Raw genomic sequence first — 22341 nt, forward strand, 5'->3', positions numbered from 1 at the left:
TCTTTGGGTTATTGTGGTCTTTGGTTGCTGTATCATTGACTTTCCCCTAGATGTCTTTAGGTTATTGTTGTCTTTGGTTGCTGTGTCGTTGACCTATGTCTTCTTTTATTATTGTTTATTCATGATTTTGATTCCTGATTAACGACTTACGTATCCAATGATTTTATAGTAGGTCTAAGAAAACGATTTGTCGTGCATCAGTTTTCCTAATAACAATAATAATTTGCAGGAATTTGTTTTCCTAAATGAATTTACAAAAGTGTTATATGTGAAAATTTTTTTTCCGTTGCTTTTCCGAATTTCTTGAGGTCATCAAATTCTGATAAATATCTATTTTGTCTTTAACTTACAATAATATAAATTATACTTGCTTTTTTTGTTGTTTCCCGGAGAGGGTGATAAGAGCAGAGTATTTCCCTAAATGATTTATATTATGAAAGGTTGTACCAGGATAATAGAATCCATTGGAAATATTAATGATTGATTCCGGTTCAATGTACACGAAACAGGTTTCTAAAATTAAAAGATACACTCGAGACTAAATATTTTTTTGAAGTCCAGTAAATAAAAACGTTTGTGAGCGTCAGAATCAGTTAAATCAAACCATGGAGAAAAATATTCATGTAACACATATTACTCGATTAACTGCCACCAGAAGTGCTTAAATCATAAAATTGTAAAGTCCTATGAATAAAACTCCATATGTGAGTGTTGAACTTGAATGGACCATAATCAGCAGAACTAAATGTGCCTTGAGTGTAAAAAATAAATGGGCACTGAACGTAAAAATGTATGGGGATTGAGCACAAAAATAAATGGGCCTTGAGTGTAAAAATAAATGGGCCTTGAGTGTAAAACTAATTGGGCCTTGAGTTTAAAAATAAATGGACAATGCGCGGTAAAACTAAATGGACCATGAGTGTAAAAATAAATGGGCCCTGAACGTAAAAATGTATGGGCATTGAGCACAAAAATAAATGGGCCTTGAGTGTAAAAATAAATGGGCCTTGAGTGTAAAACTAATTGGGCATTGAGTGTAAAAATAAATGGGCCTTGAGTGTAAAAATAAATGGGCATTGAGCTAAAACTAAATTGGTATGGCACGGTACAACTAAATAGACAATGAGCGTAAAAATAAATGGGCCCTGAGCGTAAAAATACATGGACATTAAGCGAAAAACTAAATTAGCCGAAACAGCAAAGCCAAAACACTCTCATGTCAACTTAGAATAGAGATTGGAAACGGGGAATGTGTCAAAGAGACAACTACCCTACCGAAGTGCACAAAAAAAAAACGCAGCGAGAAAATCCCGCACCCGATGGGGGGTTTCAGCTGGCCCCTAAACAATCATGTATACTTGTTCAGCGAAATTGAGGTCACACTTAACTCCGAAACATACAAATAAGCCAAAATTTAAAATAAGAACACCACACCAGACTAACAAATGCTAGTGGTTCAAGACTTGGGATGGACGCAATAATGCTGCGGCTTAAATATATTTTATGAGATTTCAACTCCCCCTATACCTCTAGACAATATGGAATAAACAAACACACAGCAACACGCACAGTTAAACTCAGTTCAAAAGAAGTCCGAGTCCAATTCTAGAATATGTAACAGAAGAAACTAAGCAAAATGACAATGACAATAGATATAAGAAGATGTGGTATGAGTGCCAATGAGACAACGACATACATTAACCAAGGACTACGAGCAGTTGATAGCTCCAGACCTCAATTAAATTGATTGAAAGATTATGTCTCGTCATATAAAAATCAACCGCAATCTCTCTCGTTATGCCATCATGTATTATACGAGGAGAACATAACCCGTCTCATGCCAACAACTGGTTTTAGAATAAAGGTTTTTATTTCCTATGCAAATAAAGTTGAGAATGGAAATAGGGAATGTGTCAAAGAGACAACAACCCGACCAAAGAGCAGAAAACAGCCCAAGGACACCAATAGGACTTCGACACAGCGAGAAAATCCCGCACCCGGAGGCGGGTTTCAGACCATATGAGTGAATCAATATTAATTCCAAACAAATGACATATTTAATGACCTGACAACAGTATCGTAACTATATCCCTTGCGAATTAGTCTGTTTAAAAGTTTGGTTAGCTTTTGAGGTGAATGGCGGCATTTTTGTGCTTTGTATAAAATATTACCACAAAAGACGCATGACTGGATCGCAATCTTAGATTTAACTCGGTAATAATGTACGCAATCTATAAACGGAAAAAAAATATATAATTTATAAACTTTGTGTTACGTAATAACTGGTTTTAACTATTGGTGTAAGAGAATAATCCACATAATGGCCGATAAGTTTAGTAAGGAACCACACTGTGATACCATTGATCTGACGGATGGAATAACATTTCATTTATTAACGTCAAATAGATGATGGTATTCAATAATTCAAAACCAGTCTACATACAATTTATATAAAAGATTCATTAAAATCATCGAGAAATTAAAATCTGCGGCTAATAGCCTGCTGGTTTCTTATGACTAATGTTAACAAATCTTCCTAAAGCTGCTCCGTTAAGTGCAGTTGCACAAGATTATGACAACTTTGACAAATCATTTTAAAGCAATTTTAAAAAAACATAATCAACAACTTTTTCAGGAAGTAGAAAGTATAGTCCCATCTTTTGACAAAATGTCTGATGAGAAAATAAAATAAAATTTATGTTTACATTTAACGAGTGCGACAGCAACCCAAACGACACAAAAAAGAAAAGTAATCTACTAAAACCCTGCATGCCTAGGAAGTGTACTGTACACCAAGAGAAAAAGTAATCTACTGAGCTTCAACATGTAAAGATTAATTGAACTGTTACCCTATGCTATAAAACCCTGCATGCCTGTAGGATGTACGCTGTATATTGTACAGACTTAAACATGCCATTTAACCCTGCATGCCTAGGAAGTGTACTGTATATTGTACAGACTAAACATGCTATAAAAACCTGCATGCCTGTAGGATGTACACTGTATATTGTACAGACTTAATCATGATATAAAACCCTGCATGCCTAGGAAGTGTACTGTATATTGTACAGACTAAACATGCTATAAAACCCTGCATGCCTGTAGGATGTACACTGTATATTGTACAGACTTAATCATGGTATAAAACCCTGCATGCATAGGAAGTGTACTGTATATTGTACAGACTTAATCATGCTATAAAACCCTGCATGCCTAGGAAGTGTAAAAAAACTTTCTTTGGTACCCAATATTCAATTAATCAATTCGATAATCGTTCGGTAAAACAATTTTATTTACAAATAACACAGTTTGGATTATTACTTGTGTTACTCGATACTCTAGTTTTCCAATACGATACTCACTTTTTGTTTCTCGATACTCACCTTTTGTTACTCGATACTTACTTTTTGTTACTCGATACTTACTTTTTGTAACTCGATACTTACTTTTTATAACTCGATTTTAACTTTTTGCTACTCGATATCTACTGTTTGTTACTCAATACTCACTTTTTATAACTCGATACTTACTTTTGACAACTCGATACTCACTTTTACAACTCGATTCTCACTTTTTACAACTCGATAAAAAAAACTCCTATAAGATGATGATGGTGGCTGGCTACTTAACGTTCAGCGGCAAATTAAAATGCATATTCAGGACGATCCTACTAAGAAATACCCTAAATGACATGAAAAACTAGAATTATGCTAATCATATTTGTGGTTAGTTTTGTCTCGCCTTCACGGAGTCAAAAAGCGAGACATAGGTATGCTTTTTCCGGCGTCGGCGTCAACAATGTATTAGTTTGTGATTAGGTCTAGTTTATGGTGAACCACTAGTGGTAGGTCAATGATATTTGGTATGCAGTTGTATTAGCATTGGCACATCTCATTACCGTGGAGATTATTTGGCCCTGCCCCTCAGGCATGGTCTGTTGACTTTGAAACTTTGCTTAGTTTACATGTGTTAAAGTATTGCTATTTTAATTTCAACATTTGCATTATCAAAACAACAAATAGGCGAGACATATCTCTGTGTTAACAGTTTATTATTCCATATATATTAGTTTTAATATCTATCATAACAATCTCATTTCTAAATATGCAAAAAATCGCCTCCTCCAAAATACCTGATGATATGATATACTTATATAATATGAATGTATGCCTCGGTGATATCGTGGTAGCGTGCTCGCTTCGAGTGCGGGAGGTCGTCGCTTTGATCCCCGACCAGGTCAAAAGAAGACTTTGAAATTGGTATTTGCTGCTACTCCGCTAAGCACATGGTGTAAAGGAGTAAGAGCAAAGACTGATAGTATCAGAGTAGAGTCAGTATATAGCGTCCGGGTAGAGTGATATGTCTTTCTGCAGACGAACTAGTGAACATGTGAACTAGCGCGCTAAAAATCCGGCTCGTGCAAAGCAGGGCTCCATAACATGTTCTCGTCCTGAAACTGCATTTACTTTATAACTGGGAGATTAAGTTGTCAACAGGGCAGTTAGAACAAGTGATTTGTATAATAAGTATGTGATCATCGATAGGAGACTTTAGGTTTGCACTCCGTCCATCCATCTGTCTATCTGTCAGTCCGGCAAAGCAGTTTTACTCACTTTTTTTTCGTGCTTGAAGATATTTGATATTTGGTAAATAGTTTTACCATGACCAGTTACAGAACAAGTTCGAATTTTGTTCTGGTCTGATGATTTTTTGCAGATTTATGGTCCTTAGACTTCGAAAATTTACGCTAGTAATCATTTTTCCGCATTTTGTTTTCAACATGCTTGAAGAATTTGATTGATATTTGTATATAGTTTTACCACCACGTTTAAACTTTGTTCGGTTCGGATGATTTTTTTTGCAGAGTTATGGTCCTCGGACTTAAAAAAAATCACGCAAATAATCAGTTTTTCGCTCTTTTTTTTTTGTTATACTTGAAGATATTGATTTGATATTTGGTATGTAGTTTTACCATGAGAACTGACAGGTCAAGATCGAATTTTATTCGGTTCCACTTCCACGTAATACCTTAGTATTAAAACGGTTGATAAAGTAGTTTTATTTAAAAAAAAACACGAGCTGTTCCTTAACTACACAAATCTCTAAGGCCTAGTTTTGTTTCCTGGTTCCACGTAATATAAAGCAAGTAAAAAGAAAAATACAATTATCTCTATAATTTCATGTTTAAATGTACATTAGATAATTTATGATTCGTCTAAGAATTTAAAATCTTATCAAGTCCTTCGAAAATATTTTGTTAAATAATTGAAATGCATATAAACACCGTTATGGATAGTAAACGTCAATGTGGTTAAACATTTAAAAAGATGGTATAAAATCACACAATTGTTTATATCCCCGGATCAAAAAGGCATGAGATTAATTGTTTATCATAACTTTATATAATATTAATAAACAATTCGCTGGCAAGCCTCCAACTTTCGATGGTTCTGTTCCGTTGATACAAGTGCATACTATACTATGCTGAGAAGTGCTGATTGATCATATGTTGTAAGAGATTCGCAGCTGACCACACTAAGACATACTAATTGGATATCCAGTATTTTCAGACGATGTTTTATTCTGCAACCTTACTTGTGGTGTTTGGCTTAATTAATGATTTTGTCACATGCGCAGGTAAGATGATCTTTATGCTTTCACGATTTTTTATAATTTTCTTTTTTTATTTACTTACGAAATGCTGTTTTATTTTAATAATTGAAAGTTGTTTGGCGATTTTTGCTTTTATATTCCAAACCTATTTTATGTATTTATGAAACGTTTAACTTTCTGTTCTGGATAAGGTCCGTGTAATGAATTTGGATAGATAGTCGTATATAATATACAATATCTCATGGAATACTACAAGTCCGCTTATGACTTTTATGAATAAGGATGAAAAAAAAAACGACAAACAAATTTGTATGTGTGTAAGTAAAGATAGTTTCGGTAAAGCTTAATTCTTCACGCTTTTAGCATTTTATATTGAAGAGTAAGAAAACGAGAGAATAAATTACGTTGATTCAAATACACATTTAGAATCATGTTTTTTAATTTGCCATCAAAGGAAACTACCATTCAGTAAGTCAAAAAAAGTTATTCTAATGAACAAATGAAAATGTAAATAATGCAAAAATTAAAATCTTACGTTCTTAATACTAATAACTGTTAGCAAGATAGGCGGAAATAGTACAGTTGGGTGCATAATATAGCGAAGTATAATGTTTAACCACAGTAAGGGGAATTGTTTTAACAAGTGATTTTAAAAAGCATTTCTTCATTTATTTTATGAAATACATGTAGTTCTTTGAAGATAAACAGATGTAACGTTCCGTGTTTGCAGCAGAAAGATTAAATCGTGATAATTCATTCATGGTTGGAAAACTTCATTAAAGGGAACTACATAAAACATATTATAGTTGTCTCATTGGCAGTCATACCTCATCTCCTTATTCAGTAAGTCAAAAAAAGTTATTCTAATGAACAAATGAAAATGTAAATAATGCAAAAATTAAAATCTTACGTTCTTAATACTAATAACTGTTAGCAAGATAGGCGGAAATAGTACAGTTGGGTGCATAATATAGCGAAGTATAATGTTTAACCACAGTAAGGGGAATTGTTTTAACAAGTGATTTTAAAAAGCATTTCTTCATTCCCAGAAATAGGACATAAATTAGCAATAATGAAAAAAAGTTACACATTTTTTTTTTACAAAAATACTGTTGAAAATGATTAGCCAGATCTAGGTTTACTTAAGGTGTACAATAATTTTTTGTTGTACTCCTTTTTCATTTTTTTACATTTTATTCAGTTTTTGGGGTGAATTTTTCAAACATTTTCAAACGCTTTACCTACGTTCGTCAGATCATTTTCAACAGTATTATTTGTAATTTTTTTTATAGTTGCTAGTTTATGTCCTATTTTTGGGAATGAAGAAATGCTTCTTAAACTAGTGATTAAAATAGGTAATTCCCCTGTCTGTGGTTAAAGAGAACACTTCACTATATCATGCATCTAACTGTACTATTTCCACCTATCTAGCTAACAGTTATTAGTATTTTAGTGCTTTCGGACTTGAAATAAAGGTAAACAACTCCTTTTTTAAATAATTCTGTGCAACACTTTAGACTTACTGATCAAGTGTTTAAATAATTCTGTGTAACACTTTAGACTTACTGATCAAGTGTTTAAATAATTCTGTGCAACACTTTAGACTTACTGATCAAGTGTTTAAATAATTCTGTACAACACTTTAGACTTACCGATCAAGTATTTAAATAATTCTGTGCAACTCTTTAGACTTACCGATCAAGTATTTAAATAATTCTGTGCAACACTTTAGACTTACTGATCAAGTGTTTAAATAATTCTGTGCAACACTTTAGACTTACTGATCAAGTGTTTAAATAATTCTGTGCAACACTTTAGACTTATTGATCAAGTGTTTAAATAATTCTGTGAAACACTTTATACTTACTGATCAAGTGTTTAAATAATTCTGTGCAACTCTTTAGACTTACCGATCAAGTATTTGAATAATTCTGTGCAACACTTTAGACTTATTGATCAAGTGTTTAAATAATTCTGTGCAACACTTTAGACTTACTGATCAAGTGATTTCAAAATTTCAAAATCACTTATTCATGTTATTTCCTGTTAACTTATTTATTTTATGAAATACATGTAGTTCTTTGAAGATAAACAGATGTAACGTTCCGTGTTTGCAGCAGAAAGATTAAATCGTGATAATTCATTCATGGTTGGAAAACTTCATTAAAGGGAACTACATAAAACATATTATAGTTGTCTCATTGGCAGTCATACCTCATCTCCTTATTTTTATATAAATCATAAAGATAATTAACATTTAGTTTTGATATTTTTCATTTAAAATGTAGTTTTTGAAGTACAAGTAAATCGTTAGATTGGGTGCAGATGTCTCATGCCACTAGATCATACGTTGTAATTAATGAAGTGAATCCAATCAGCCGTCAACAGTAACATTTGTAAAACTGTATAAAGGTGTGTGTTTATGTGTTTATGTGTTTATGTAATATTATGTAACATAAAACAGCAACAATATGAATGTACTAGAGGTGAGATTCACCGCAAGATATAAATCGCTTTAGACAGTAACACAACCTTACGTATGGCAAGGTTTAATAACATTGAATCAGCAACCCTAAGACAGCAAGCCACCGTATGGCAATGTTTTGTTATATTGTTTTTTATGCTCCCGCCGTAGCGGAGGGGCATTAAGTTTTACCCTTGTCCGTCCGTACGTACGTCCCGAATTGATTTCTGTTCTCTAACTTTAGTTTGCCTCAACCAAATGTTATGAAATTTATACACAATGATTATTACCACAAAACACAGATCAAGTTTGAATTTTGGTGGCGTCACTTATACTGTTTTAGAGTTATGCCCCTTTACAAATGGAAAAAATGTTGAATTTTACGTTTCCGTTCTCTAACTTAAGTTTACCTCGACCAAATGTTATGAAACTTATACACAATGCTTATTACCACAAAACACAGATCAAGTTTGAATTTTGGTGGCGTCACTTATACTGTTTTAGAGTTATGCCCCTTTACAAATGGAAAAAATGTTGAATTTTACGTTTCCGTTCTCTAACTTAAGTTTGCCTCAACCAAATGTTATGAAACTTATACACAATGCTTATTACCACAAAACACAGATCAAGTTTGAATTTTGGTGGCGTCACTTTTACCAATCTTGAGTTATGCCCATTTGCAAATGGAAAAATTGCTGAATTTTTCGTTTCCTTTTTCTAACTTAAGTTTGCATCAACCAATTGTTATGAATCTTATGTACATAATGATTATTACCACAAAACACAGATCAAGTTTGAATTTTGGTGGCGTCACTTATACTGTTTTAGAGTTATGCCCCTTTACAAATGGAAAAAATGTTGAATTTTACGTTTCCGTTCTCTAACTTAAGTTTACCTCGACCAAATGTTATGAAACGTATACACAATGCTTATTACCACAAAACACAGATCAAATTTGAATTTTGTTGGCGTCACTTTTACCAATCTTGAGTTATGCCCATTTACAAATGGAAAAATTGCTGAATTTTTCGTTTCCGTTTTTCAACTTAAGTTTGCATCAACCAATTGTTATGAATCTTATGTACATAATGCTTATTACCACAGAACTCAGATCAAGTACGAATTTGGGTAGCGACACTTTTACTATCTTGAGTTATGTCCCTTTATAACTTTGTATGCAAGCGGGGGCATCATCTGTGGACACATTCCCCATTTATTTTAATTTATATTTTCCTAATCTTGCAGGACCTTTACAAATTTCATTCATAAAATTAATATTAACGGTATAATGTCTTAAAAAATATTGTATTGACCCCTCAACAAAATATTTTACTCCTTCCAAATCCTCTAAGAATAGAATAATATATACATCAAATTAGGGCCCGTGAGGGTATATAACATATAAACAATATCATTTTAAACATTTGTAGAACAATATTATATGCAATGCAATCTATTTTAGTGACACGCACAATAAATGATATCGTCAGTCCGGTGTCTCTAAAAACAAAATGATGTGTTTGTGTGTGTGGTATACATTTCGTTTGAATAGATAGCCCTACGTAGCAAATGTTTGTCCCTCAGTGGGATATGAAAACCATGCTTTTGTGATATATTAGAAACTCCGTCTGCAATGTATCCAACGCTCTAGTGCACTCTGTCAACTAGCCTAAAAAGTATTAAGCTTTCGTTAGTCTGGTAATGCATATCCTCGTCTGCTTCATCACAGGACATGATGTATGGTGGCATGTTATATCTTCCAGATCAGCTGTTTTAACCAATATATCTGTAAACTGTAAACATGTTCAAGATTAAGATATAAATTTTACTGGTTAAGACTTGCTAAGTAGAAATATTCAAATCATATGATGGTGGCAGATAATGAGTCAATTTCCGTTTGACCATAATTATTTATCCCTTCTAATTTTTATTAACTATATATTTGCAATCAGGTATCACAGATCAAATTTATTCGTTCATTGTGTGTTACGTTTTTTGATTGAGTTAAGCCTTCCAATTGATATTTTATAGTGTGTCTTTCTATGTTGTGATGTTATACTATTGTTTCAGAAAAGGGAGAAGATTTGGTACCATTAAAACGTTTAATCCCGCTGCAAATGTTTGCACCTGTCCTAAGTCAGGAATCTGATTACAGTAGTTGTCGTCTGTTTATGTAGTTCATACGTATTTCTCGTTTCTCGTTTTTATATAGATTAGACCGTTGGTTTTCCCGTTTGAATGGTTTTACACTAGTAATTTTTGGGGCCCTTTATAGCTTACTGTTCGGTGTGAGCCAATGCTCCGTGTTGAAAGCCGTACCTTGACCTATAATGATTTACTTTTATAAATTGTTACTTGATGGAGAGTTGTCTCATTGGCACTCATACCACATCTTTCTATATCTAATCAATGTCAAGATTGGTTTTAGAGAATAAAGTATCTATCTATCTATCTATATATCTAATAAGAGAGTAGACAAGGGCGGGTCCGGGGTTCGAGGAAAGGGGGCGAAATTCTCGAAATGAAAGAACTTTTTGACGATTTCATGCTAAAATTTATTCTTATTATTTTTTCGATTGAATAGGAAGAGGGGCCTACGCTCTCTACGCCTGTCAAAATCGTCATTGATAGAACTGGTGATATAGTGTAAATGTAAATAAAAGCGTATTGCAGATTACGAGGTATATAGGGTAAATGTCACCGATAGTGTATAGTAGATTAAAAGATATATAGCGTAAATGTCATTGAGAGAGTATGATAGAATTTAATGTCAGCAAGAGCGTTTGGTATGATGACAGGTATATATACAGAAAAAGTAGGGTAAACTATGAGATAAAGAGTTAATGTCCATTAGACAGTATGGTATAATTGGAGATAAAGAGTTAATGTCCATGAGACAGTATGGTATAATTGGAGATAAAGAGTTAATGTCCACTAGACAGTATGGTATAATTAGAGATAAAGAGTAAATGTCCATTAGACAGTATGGTATAATTGGAGATAAAGAGTAAATGTCAATGAGAGAGTATGGTATAATTGGAGATAAAGAGTTAATGTCCATTAGACACTATGGTATAATTGGAGATAAAGAGTTAATGTCCACTAGACAGTATGGTATAATTAGAGATAAAGAGTAAATGTCCATTAGACAGTATGGTATAATTGGAGATAAAGAGTAAATGTCAATGAGAGAGTATGGTATAATTGGAGATAAAGAGTTAATGTCCATTAGACACTATGGTATAATTGGAGATAAAGAGTTAATGTCCATGAGACAGTATGGTATAATTGGAGATAAAGAGTAAATGTCAATGAGAGAGTATGGTATAATTGGAGATAAAGAGTTAATGTCAATGAGAGAGTATGGTATAATTGGAGATAAAGAGTTAATGTCCATTAGACAGTATGGTATAATTGGAGATAAAGAGTTAATGTCCATGAGACAGTATGGTATAATTGGAGATAAAGAGTTAATGTCCACTAGACAGTATGGTATAATTGGAGATAAAGAGTAAATGTCCATTAGACAGTATGGTATAATTGGAGATAAAGAGTAAATGTCAATGAGAGAGTATGGTATAATTGGAGATAAAGAGTTAATGTCCATTTGACAGTATGGTATAATTGGAGATAAAGAGTTAATGTCCATGAGACAGTATGGTATAATTGGATGTCAATGAGAGAGTATGGTATAATTGGAGATAAGGAGTTAATGTCAATGAGAGAGTATGGTATAATTGGAGATAAAGAGTAAATGTCCATGAGACAGTATGGTATAATTGGAGATAAAGAGTTAATGTCAATGAGAGAGTATGGTATAATTGGAGATAAAGAGTAAATGTCCATGAGACAGTATGGTATAATTGGAGATAAAGAGTTAATGTCAATGAGAGAGTATGGTATAATTGGAGATAAAGAGTTAATGTCCATTAGACAGTATGGTATAATTGGAGATAAAGAGTTAATGTCCATTAGACAGTATGGTATTATTGGAGATAAAAAGTTATTGTCCATTAGACAGTATGGTATAATTGGAGATAAAGAGTTAATGTCAATGAGAGAGTATAGTATAATTGGAGATAAAGAGTTAATGTCCATTAGACAGTATGGTATAATTGAAGATAAAGAGTTAATGTCCATTAGACAGTATGGTATAATTGGAGATAAAGAGTTAATGTCCATGAGAGAGTGTGGTATGATTGGAGGTTAAGAGTTAATGTCCATGAGACAGTATGGTATAATTGGAGATATAGAGTTAATGTCAATGAGAGGAGTGTGGTATAATTGGAGATAAAGAGTTAATGTCATTTAGAGAGTATGGTATAATTGGAGATAAAGAGTTAATGTCCATTAGACAGTATGGTATAATCGGAGATAAAGAGTTAATGTCCATTAGACAGTATGGTATAATTGGAGATAAAGAGTTAATGTCCATGAGAGAGTGTGGTATGATTGGAGGTAAAGAGTTAATGTCCATGAGACAGTATGGTATAATTGGAGATATAGAGTTAATGTCAATGAGAGAGTGTGGTATAATTGGAGATAAAGAGTTAATGTCCATGAGAGAGTATGGTATAATTGGAGATAAAGAGTTAATGTCCATTAGACAGTATGGTATAATTGGAGATAAAGAGGTAATGTCCATGAGAGAGTATGGTATAATTGGAGATAAAGAGTTAATGTCCATTAGACAGTATGGTATAATTGGAGATAAAGAGTTAATGTCAATGAGAGAGTATGGTATAATTGGAGATAAAGAGTTAATGCCCATAAGAGAGTATGGTATAATTGGTGGTAAAGAGTTAATGCTCATGAGAGCGTATGGTATAATTGGAGATAAAGGGTTAATGCTCATGAGAGAGTATGGTATAATTGGAGATAAAGAGTTAATGTCAATAAGAGAGTATGGTATAATTGTAGATAAAGAGTTAAGGTCCATGAGAGAGTATGGTACAATTGGAGATAAAGAGTTAATGCTCATGAGAGAGTTTGGTATAATTGGAGATAAAGAGTTAATGCCCGTGAGAGAATATGGTATAATTGGAGGTAAAGAGTTAATGCCCATGAGAGAGTGTGGTATAATTGGAGGTAAAGAGTTAATGCCCATGAGAGAGTGTGGTATAATTGGAGGTAAAGAGTTAATGCTCATGAGAGAGTATGGTATAATTGGAGATAAAGAGTTAATGTCCATTAGACACTATGGTATAATTGGAGATAAAGAGTTAATGTCCACTAGACAGTATGGTATAATTAGAGATAAAGAGTAAATGTCCATTAGACAGTATGGTATAATTGGAGATAAAGAGTAAATGTCAATGAGAGAGTATGGTATAATTGGAGATAAAGAGTTAATGTCCATTAGACACTATGGTATAATTGGAGATAAAGAGTTAATGTCCATGAGACAGTATGGTATAATTGGAGATAAAGAGTAAATGTCAATGAGAGAGTATGGTATAATTGGAGATAAAGAGTTAATGTCAATGAGAGAGTATGGTATAATTGGAGATAAAGAGTTAATGTCCATTAGACAGTATGGTATAATTGGAGATAAAGAGTTAATGTCCATGAGACAGTATGGTATAATTGGAGATAAAGAGTTAATGTCCACTAGACAGTATGGTATAATTGGAGATAAAGAGTAAATGTCCATTAGACAGTATGGTATAATTGGAGATAAAGAGTAAATGTCAATGAGAGAGTATGGTATAATTGGAGATAAAGAGTTAATGTCCATTTGACAGTATGGTATAATTGGAGATAAAGAGTTAATGTCCATGAGACAGTATGGTATAATTGGAGATAAAGAGTAAATGTCAATGAGAGAGTATGGTATAATTGGAGATAAAGAGTTAATGTCAATGAGAGAGTATGGTATAATTGGAGATAAAGAGTAAATGTCCATGAGACAGTATGGTATAATTGGAGATAAAGAGTTAATGTCAATGAGAGAGTATGGTATAATTGGAGATAAAGAGTAAATGTCCATGAGACAGTATGGTATAATTGGAGATAAAGAGTTAATGTCAATGAGAGAGTATGGTATAATTGGAGATAAAGAGTTAATGTCCATTAGACAGTATGGTATAATTGGAGATAAAGAGTTAATGTCCATTAGACAGTATGGTATTATTGGAGATAAAAAGTTATTGTCCATTAGACAGTATGGTATAATTGGAGATAAAGAGTTAATGTCAATGAGAGAGTATAGTATAATTGGAGATAAAGAGTTAATGTCCATTAGACAGTATGGTATAATTGAAGATAAAGAGTTAATGTCCATTAGACAGTATGGTATAATTGGAGATAAAGAGTTAATGTCCATGAGAGAGTGTGGTATGATTGGAGGTTAAGAGTTAATGTCCATGAGACAGTATGGTATAATTGGAGATATAGAGTTAATGTCAATGAGAGGAGTGTGGTATAATTGGAGATAAAGAGTTAATGTCATTTAGAGAGTATGGTATAATTGGAGATAAAGAGTTAATGTCCATTAGACAGTATGGTATAATCGGAGATAAAGAGTTAATGTCCATTAGACAGTATGGTATAATTGGAGATAAAGAGTTAATGTCCATGAGAGAGTGTGGTATGATTGGAGGTAAAGAGTTAATGTCCATGAGACAGTATGGTATAATTGGAGATATAGAGTTAATGTCAATGAGAGAGTGTGGTATAATTGGAGATAAAGAGTTAATGTCCATGAGAGAGTATGGTATAATTGGAGATAAAGAGTTAATGTCCATTAGACAGTATGGTATAATTGGAGATAAAGAGGTAATGTCCATGAGAGAGTATGGTATAATTGGAGATAAAGAGTTAATGTCCATTAGACAGTATGGTATAATTGGAGATAAAGAGTTAATGTCAATGAGAGAGTATGGTATAATTGGAGATAAAGAGTTAATGCCCATAAGAGAGTATGGTATAATTGGTGGTAAAGAGTTAATGCTCATGAGAGCGTATGGTATAATTGGAGATAAAGGGTTAATGCTCATGAGAGAGTATGGTATAATTGGAGATAAAGAGTTAATGTCAATAAGAGAGTATGGTATAATTGTAGATAAAGAGTTAAGGTCCATGAGAGAGTATGGTACAATTGGAGATAAAGAGTTAATGCTCATGAGAGAGTTTGGTATAATTGGAGATAAAGAGTTAATGCCCGTGAGAGAATATGGTATAATTGGAGGTAAAGAGTTAATGCCCATGAGAGAGTGTGGTATAATTGGAGGTAAAGAGTTAATGCCCATGAGAGAGTGTGGTATAATTGGAGGTAAAGAGTTAATGCTCATGAGAGAGTATGGTATAATTGGAGATAAAGAGTTAATGTCCATTAGACACTATGGTATAATTGGAGATAAAGAGTTAATGTCCACTAGACAGTATGGTATAATTAGAGATAAAGAGTAAATGTCCATTAGACAGTATGGTATAATTGGAGATAAAGAGTAAATGTCAATGAGAGAGTATGGTATAATTGGAGATAAAGAGTTAATGTCCATTAGACACTATGGTATAATTGGAGATAAAGAGTTAATGTCCATGAGACAGTATGGTATAATTGGAGATAAAGAGTAAATGTCAATGAGAGAGTATGGTATAATTGGAGATAAAGAGTTAATGTCAATGAGAGAGTATGGTATAATTGGAGATAAAGAGTTAATGTCCATTAGACAGTATGGTATAATTGGAGATAAAGAGTTAATGTCCATGAGACAGTATGGTATAATTGGAGATAAAGAGTTAATGTCCACTAGACAGTATGGTATAATTGGAGATAAAGAGTAAATGTCCATTAGACAGTATGGTATAATTGGAGATAAAGAGTAAATGTCAATGAGAGAGTATGGTATAATTGGAGATAAAGAGTTAATGTCCATTTGACAGTATGGTATAATTGGAGATAAAGAGTTAATGTCCATGAGACAGTATGGTATAATTGGAGATAAAGAGTAAATGTCAATGAGAGAGTATGGTATAATTGGAGATAAAGAGTTAATGTCAATGAGAGAGTATGGTATAATTGGAGATAAAGAGTAAATGTCCATGAGACAGTATGGTATAATTGGAGATAAAGAGTTAATGTCAATGAGAGAGTATGGTATAATTGGAGATAAAGAGTAAATGTCCATGAGACAGTATGGTATAATTGGAGATAAAGAGTTAATGTCAATGAGAGAGTATGGTATAATTGGAGATAAAGAGTTAATGTCCATTAGACAGTATGGTATAATTGGAGATAAAGAGTTAATGTCCATTAGACAGTATGGTATTATTGGAGATAAAAAGTTATTGTCCATTAGACAGTATGGTATAATTGGAGATAAAGAGTTAATGTCAATGAGAGAGTATAGTATAATTGGAGATAAAGAGTTAATGTCCATTAGACAGTATGGTATAATTGAAGATAAAGAGTTAATGTCCATTAGACAGTATGGTATAATTGGAGATAAAGAGTTAATGTCCATGAGAGAGTGTGGTATGATTGGAGGTTAAGAGTTAATGTCCATGAGACAGTATGGTATAATTGGAGATATAGAGTTAATGTCAATGAGAGGAGTGTGGTATAATTGGAGATAAAGAGTTAATGTCATTTAGAGAGTATGGTATAATTGGAGATAAAGAGTTAATGTCCATTAGACAGTATGGTATAATCGGAGATAAAGAGTTAATGTCCATTAGACAGTATGGTATAATTGGAGATAAAGAGTTAATGTCCATGAGAGAGTGTGGTATGATTGGAGGTAAAGAGTTAATGTCCATGAGACAGTATGGTATAATTGGAGATATAGAGTTAATGTCAATGAGAGAGTGTGGTATAATTGGAGATAAAGAGTTAATGTCCATGAGAGAGTATGGTATAATTGGAGATAAAGAGTTAATGTCCATTAGACAGTATGGTATAATTGGAGATAAAGAGGTAATGTCCATGAGAGAGTATGGTATAATTGGAGATAAAGAGTTAATGTCCATTAGACAGTATGGTATAATTGGAGATAAAGAGTTAATGTCAATGAGAGAGTATGGTATAATTGGAGATAAAGAGTTAATGCCCATAAGAGAGTATGGTATAATTGGTGGTAAAGAGTTAATGCTCATGAGAGCGTATGGTATAATTGGAGATAAAGGGTTAATGCTCATGAGAGAGTATGGTATAATTGGAGATAAAGAGTTAATGTCAATAAGAGAGTATGGTATAATTGTAGATAAAGAGTTAAGGTCCATGAGAGAGTATGGTACAATTGGAGATAAAGAGTTAATGCTCATGAGAGAGTTTGGTATAATTGGAGATAAAGAGTTAATGCCCGTGAGAGAATATGGTATAATTGGAGGTAAAGAGTTAATGCCCATGAGAGAGTGTGGTATAATTGGAGGTAAAGAGTTAATGCCCATGAGAGAGTGTGGTATAATTGGAGGTAAAGAGTTAATGCTCATGAGAGAGTATGGTATAATTGGAGTTAATGCCCATGAGGGAGTATAATATATGATAAAAATAGATAGTATATGAGTATAAATCTGCTCGAGATATTCTCTTGGAAATTTTATTTTGGCAGATACGGCTGAAATATTCTTCTGACCATAGTGTAAAATAATATAGGAGAAATATTTACTTAGTAGTCATAATCAATACATACTAACATGCTAACAACGACTAGGGAAGAGAAAATATACATTAAATCCATGTCATTTGGACTCTGTTGGAGGAAATCACACCGCATACCCTTACTTTATCTTGGTCTGCTTAAAACGACATAGGAACAAAAACAAACATTGCACTGACATCGACCATTCCATGAAATATAAGCATTGCCGTGTCAAAAACGTATTATTAAATACATTTATTTAATCTGGACTTGGTTCCTTTCGTTTTGCTGTAGAGACATGCACAAGCAATTTTTCATTTACATATACAGGAATATATTTTAATACATATCAGTAACTGTATCAAGTGTATGATATAATTATCAAGATACATAGAAATTTAATTTTTAATTTCGTTTAAAAGTCAACACGCAGATCAAATTAAAAGATATTCTGTTTCTATTTTATGCTTTTAACACAGTTAATGCATGGTTGCGAGTAAATGGTCTGGTTGTTTGACTACAGTACACCTGTTTTCAATTCAAAAAATAATCTTAAAAATGAGATAAAAAAATTGGAATTTGATATTTCAAAGTGCTGAAGATGAAAAACAAGTGAAAGTCTGCAAAAGAGGGATGCCTAAACCATATCCTATAAAAAGAGCGAAAGAGGTATGCCTTTACCACACCCTATAAAAAGAGCGAAAGAGGCATGCCTTTACCACACCCTATAAAAAGAGCAAAAGAGGCATGCCTTTACTACACCCTATAAAAAGAGCGAAAGAGGTATGACTTTACCACACCCAATAAAAAGAGCAAAAGAGGTATGCCTTTACCACACCCTATAAAAAGAGTGAAATAATTTAAATTCAGTTATGACCATAATTCCATGTAATCACTGATATGTAATTCAAGTTTTCTTAGTCGTAAAATTTAGGTTTATTACTATTAAAATAGTATTTTACACCCTAAAAAATCAAAAGTTGACACCCTGAATGAAGAAACTCCTCCAAAAGTTGACACCCTGAATGAATAAACTCCTCCAAAAGTTAACACCCAGAATGAAGAAACTCCTCCAAATAAGAGGATGAGAAACTGTTGAAATTATGAATTATAATGCAATTTGAAAACATCATATTCGTTAAAACTCTGCTTAAATGATGCGAAGACAGATGTTTGGTCAGAACATACATACTTCGTCATACATCAAGTATGGATTCTGAGTTATCTGATGTTAATTACATCATGAAGTGTGAGATCTTGACTTCTCTATGGACATTTGATGTGTATTCAAGGCATGCTAAGTGTCATCAACACAGTACTGTGAGATGTAAGATGAAATTTTAACATCAAAACTCAATTTAAATGATTTATCATTTATCTTTGACAACTCTTAGTTCTATGCCGTATAATTCATCAGAGAAAAAAATATATTAAAGACAACTCGACTAATCTAAGTGCATTGGAAGGGTAAGAAGTACATGTCTTATTGTTGATTAGGTTTCACATTTACTCTTTTATGATTTTAATATTCATAATCATAAAAATAAAACAAGTGCTTAATCCTTTGGTATACAGAAAGTTTACCAACAGTTGTGAATAAAGGAAACGTATGGTGCACGTTGTACAAACATCATATATTAGAATATTATATGATATTAAACCTCTAACCATGTCTAAAACCTTATCTAGTGTAGTATTATATCTTCCTTGTTAAAATAATGCTGGGGACGATTTTATTCTTCCTAACACTGGCTTTTCATTTGCTTGGATTTAGGTGCAAAGTCAGTGGGCACTTCAAATGTGACTACAAAATGTTATCACGTTCGAAAAACATATTTTCAGTATATATACAATGTAGATTAATTTTCATTTTCGTACTTTATTTCTCTTTAGAAATCATCGGTTATTATTATTTCTACTGGATAATCACAGATATTGATGTACGATCTAAATATGGAAGGTTGAATTATCTCTATTTGCTAATTTTTCATTTAGGCAACATTAAACGCTGTAAAAGATGACTGTTTCCATGAAAATCACGACACAGTTAATGCAGTCACAACTGATGCCAAAAAATTACTAGGCTTCAAAATAAAAAAAAGTTTATGGGCATATAAAAATTGATAAACTAAGTATTTAGCTATGACAGAAAATCTCATTTTTAAGGGATATGTTGAGAATTGCGTTTTGTTTTGTGGAAAATGCTTGATTGACATTGCGATATACATCAGGAATTATGAGGGTGTGGATGGGGATCCTTCATTTCTGTATTCTTCAATTTATTTGGTCATTTTTCTCTATTCTTTGTTTTTTAGCCCATGTTTCTCCTTTTTTTATTTTGTGGGCCCGTGTGACTTATCAGAAAACGAGGGCGATGCGAGAACGGTTTTAAATTAGATTGGCATTGTGTCATTTTCGAACGAGACTTGATGATCACCGAATTTGTACTTACCATGAGCACCGTTGTCACTAGTGAAGCAGAATCTGCCTACCCTTCCGGAACACCTGAGATCACCACTAGTGGAGCAGAATCTGCCTACCCTTCCGGAACACCTGAGATCACCACTAGTGGAGCAGAATCTGCCTACCTTTCCGGAACACCTGAGACCCCCAAGTTTTTTATTTGGTTCATGTTGCTATGTCTTTAGTTTTTATGTATTGTTTTTTGTATACATGTTTGTCTTTTCGTCATCTTTCGTTTTATTTTGCCATGGCGTTGTCAATTTCCCTCGTTTTATTTTGCCATGGCGTTGTCAATTTCCCTCGTTTTATTTTGCCATGGCGTTGTCAGTTTCCCTCGTTTTATTTTGCCATGGCGTTGTCAATTTCCCTAGTTTTATTTTGCCATGGCGTTGTCAATTTCCCTCGTTTTATTTTGCCATGGCGTTGTCAGTTTCCCTCGTTTTATTTTGCCATGGCGTTGTCAATTTCCCTCGTTTTATTTTGCCATGGCGTTGTCAATTTCCCTCGTTTTATTTTGCCATGGCGTTGTCAGTTTCCCTCGTTTTATTTTGCCATGGCGTTGTCAGTTTCCCTTGTTTTATTTTGCCATGGCGTTGTCAGTTTCCCTCGTTTTATTTTGAAATGGCGTTGTCAGTTTCCCTCGTTTTATTTTGCCATGGCGTTATCAGTTTCCCTCGTTTTATTTTGCCATGGCGTTATCAGTTTCCCTCGTTTTATTTTGCCATGGCGTTGTCAATTTCCCTCGTTTTATTTTGCCATGGCGTTGTCAATTTCCCTCGTTTTATTTTGCCATGGCGTTGTCAATTTCCATCGTTTTATTTTGCCATGGCGTTGTCAATTTCCCTCGTTTTATTTTGCCATGGCGTTGTCAGTTTCCCTCGTTTTAATTTGCCATGGCGTTGTCAGTTTCCCTCGTTTTATTTTGCCATGGCGTTGTCAGTTTCCCTTCGACTCATGAGTCTTTGTATCGTCCGTCTCTCTTTGGAATGTTCGTTCTTGATCTTTGACCTTGATTTATAACAACTGCACCATATGACTTTTTGACGTCCTCACAAAACCGGAAGTAAAAATAACAAGCTTCAAATGGTTGACACAGCCGTATATTACGTAGGTGCATTAAAGTCATGAACTTAGAATATTTTTTGTAAAAGGTCATTTGAGAGGATTAACACTTAAAGCCCTTAAAGGTAAAGTGGACTATATGATCCTATATATGCATTTTATACTTGTTGACAGGGACGCATGATATAAGTTAACAGTATCGAATAGATCAGAATAGATATCTACAATGTACATGTAGAGGTTGACTGTGTAGTTGGATAAGCAGCAACTCGATTAAAAAGTTTATTCCGATAACCACACTGATTAAAATTTATTTAGAAAAAAATAATCTTTCATTATCTTTACGAGCTTACGCAAATGACCTTGCTCTCAATAACTACCATGTCCAAACAGTAATTGCATTCTACACGTGGTTCTTAAATAATTTAGATACTGTTAATCTTTTCTGCAAATCGAAAAATATGTTTGAAAAAATATACGAACAGAGAATTTGATTCTTTTCATACATCAATTTTTAAACTGTTCCGGTCTTAAACGTCACAAAATTCCCCGAATTCTTCTATATTTTGGAGTTATGATTTTAGAAAAAAAAACCAAAATTAAACTTTAATGATATTAAGAGTTTTACGTTTTTTTTCGACAATTTTTTTTCCTGCAAATCTGGTAATTATTTTTAAGTACTGATTTCCGTCAGCAACTTAACATTCAAATAAATTCGATTTCGAACAATATACCATCGCCGTTTCTCAAAAAAATACACTGTTATACTCTGTAAAAATGGAATAAGATTACTTATATAATCCGGTGCTTGTATATGTTGAATAATGTAAAACATTTATATTTTTCGTCATCTCCTTTTAAGCTACAAATTCTTACACAACTCATTCAAACGCAACTCATTCATACACAACTCATTCTTACACAATTCATTCTTACACAACCCATTCTTACACAACTCATTCTTACACACTTTCAATTCTTGTACAAATTGACCAGCTGGAAACTATTTTCTCAGTTTCTAGCTGTAAACATTTTAATTTATTTGGCGTATGATAATATCCCACAATCGTCCCAAACCTCACTACCACCAGTAAGACGTCCCAAACCTCACTACCACCAGTAAGACGTCCCAAACCTCACTACCACCAGTAAGAC

At 33.2% G+C, this 22341-nt stretch overlaps 1 protein-coding gene across 1 annotated transcript in view; it reads left to right on the top strand.

The window, feature by feature from the left end:
* Positions 1-5361: 5361 nt before the first annotated feature.
* The window catches only part of LOC127712107 (carbonic anhydrase 2-like), a 40318-nt gene continuing 23338 nt past the window's right edge, over positions 5362-22341 (top strand). The window contains exon 1 of the mRNA XM_052218315.1: positions 5362-5637. Within this exon, the coding sequence (XP_052074275.1) occupies positions 5574-5637 (64 nt within the window). The 5' untranslated portion in view covers positions 5362-5573. The remainder of the gene's footprint in view (positions 5638-22341) is intronic.

Source organism: Mytilus californianus, unplaced genomic scaffold, assembly GCF_021869535.1.
Source record: "Mytilus californianus isolate M0D057914Y unplaced genomic scaffold, xbMytCali1.0.p SCAF_8, whole genome shotgun sequence".
NCBI lineage: Eukaryota > Metazoa > Mollusca > Bivalvia > Mytilida > Mytilidae > Mytilus > Mytilus californianus.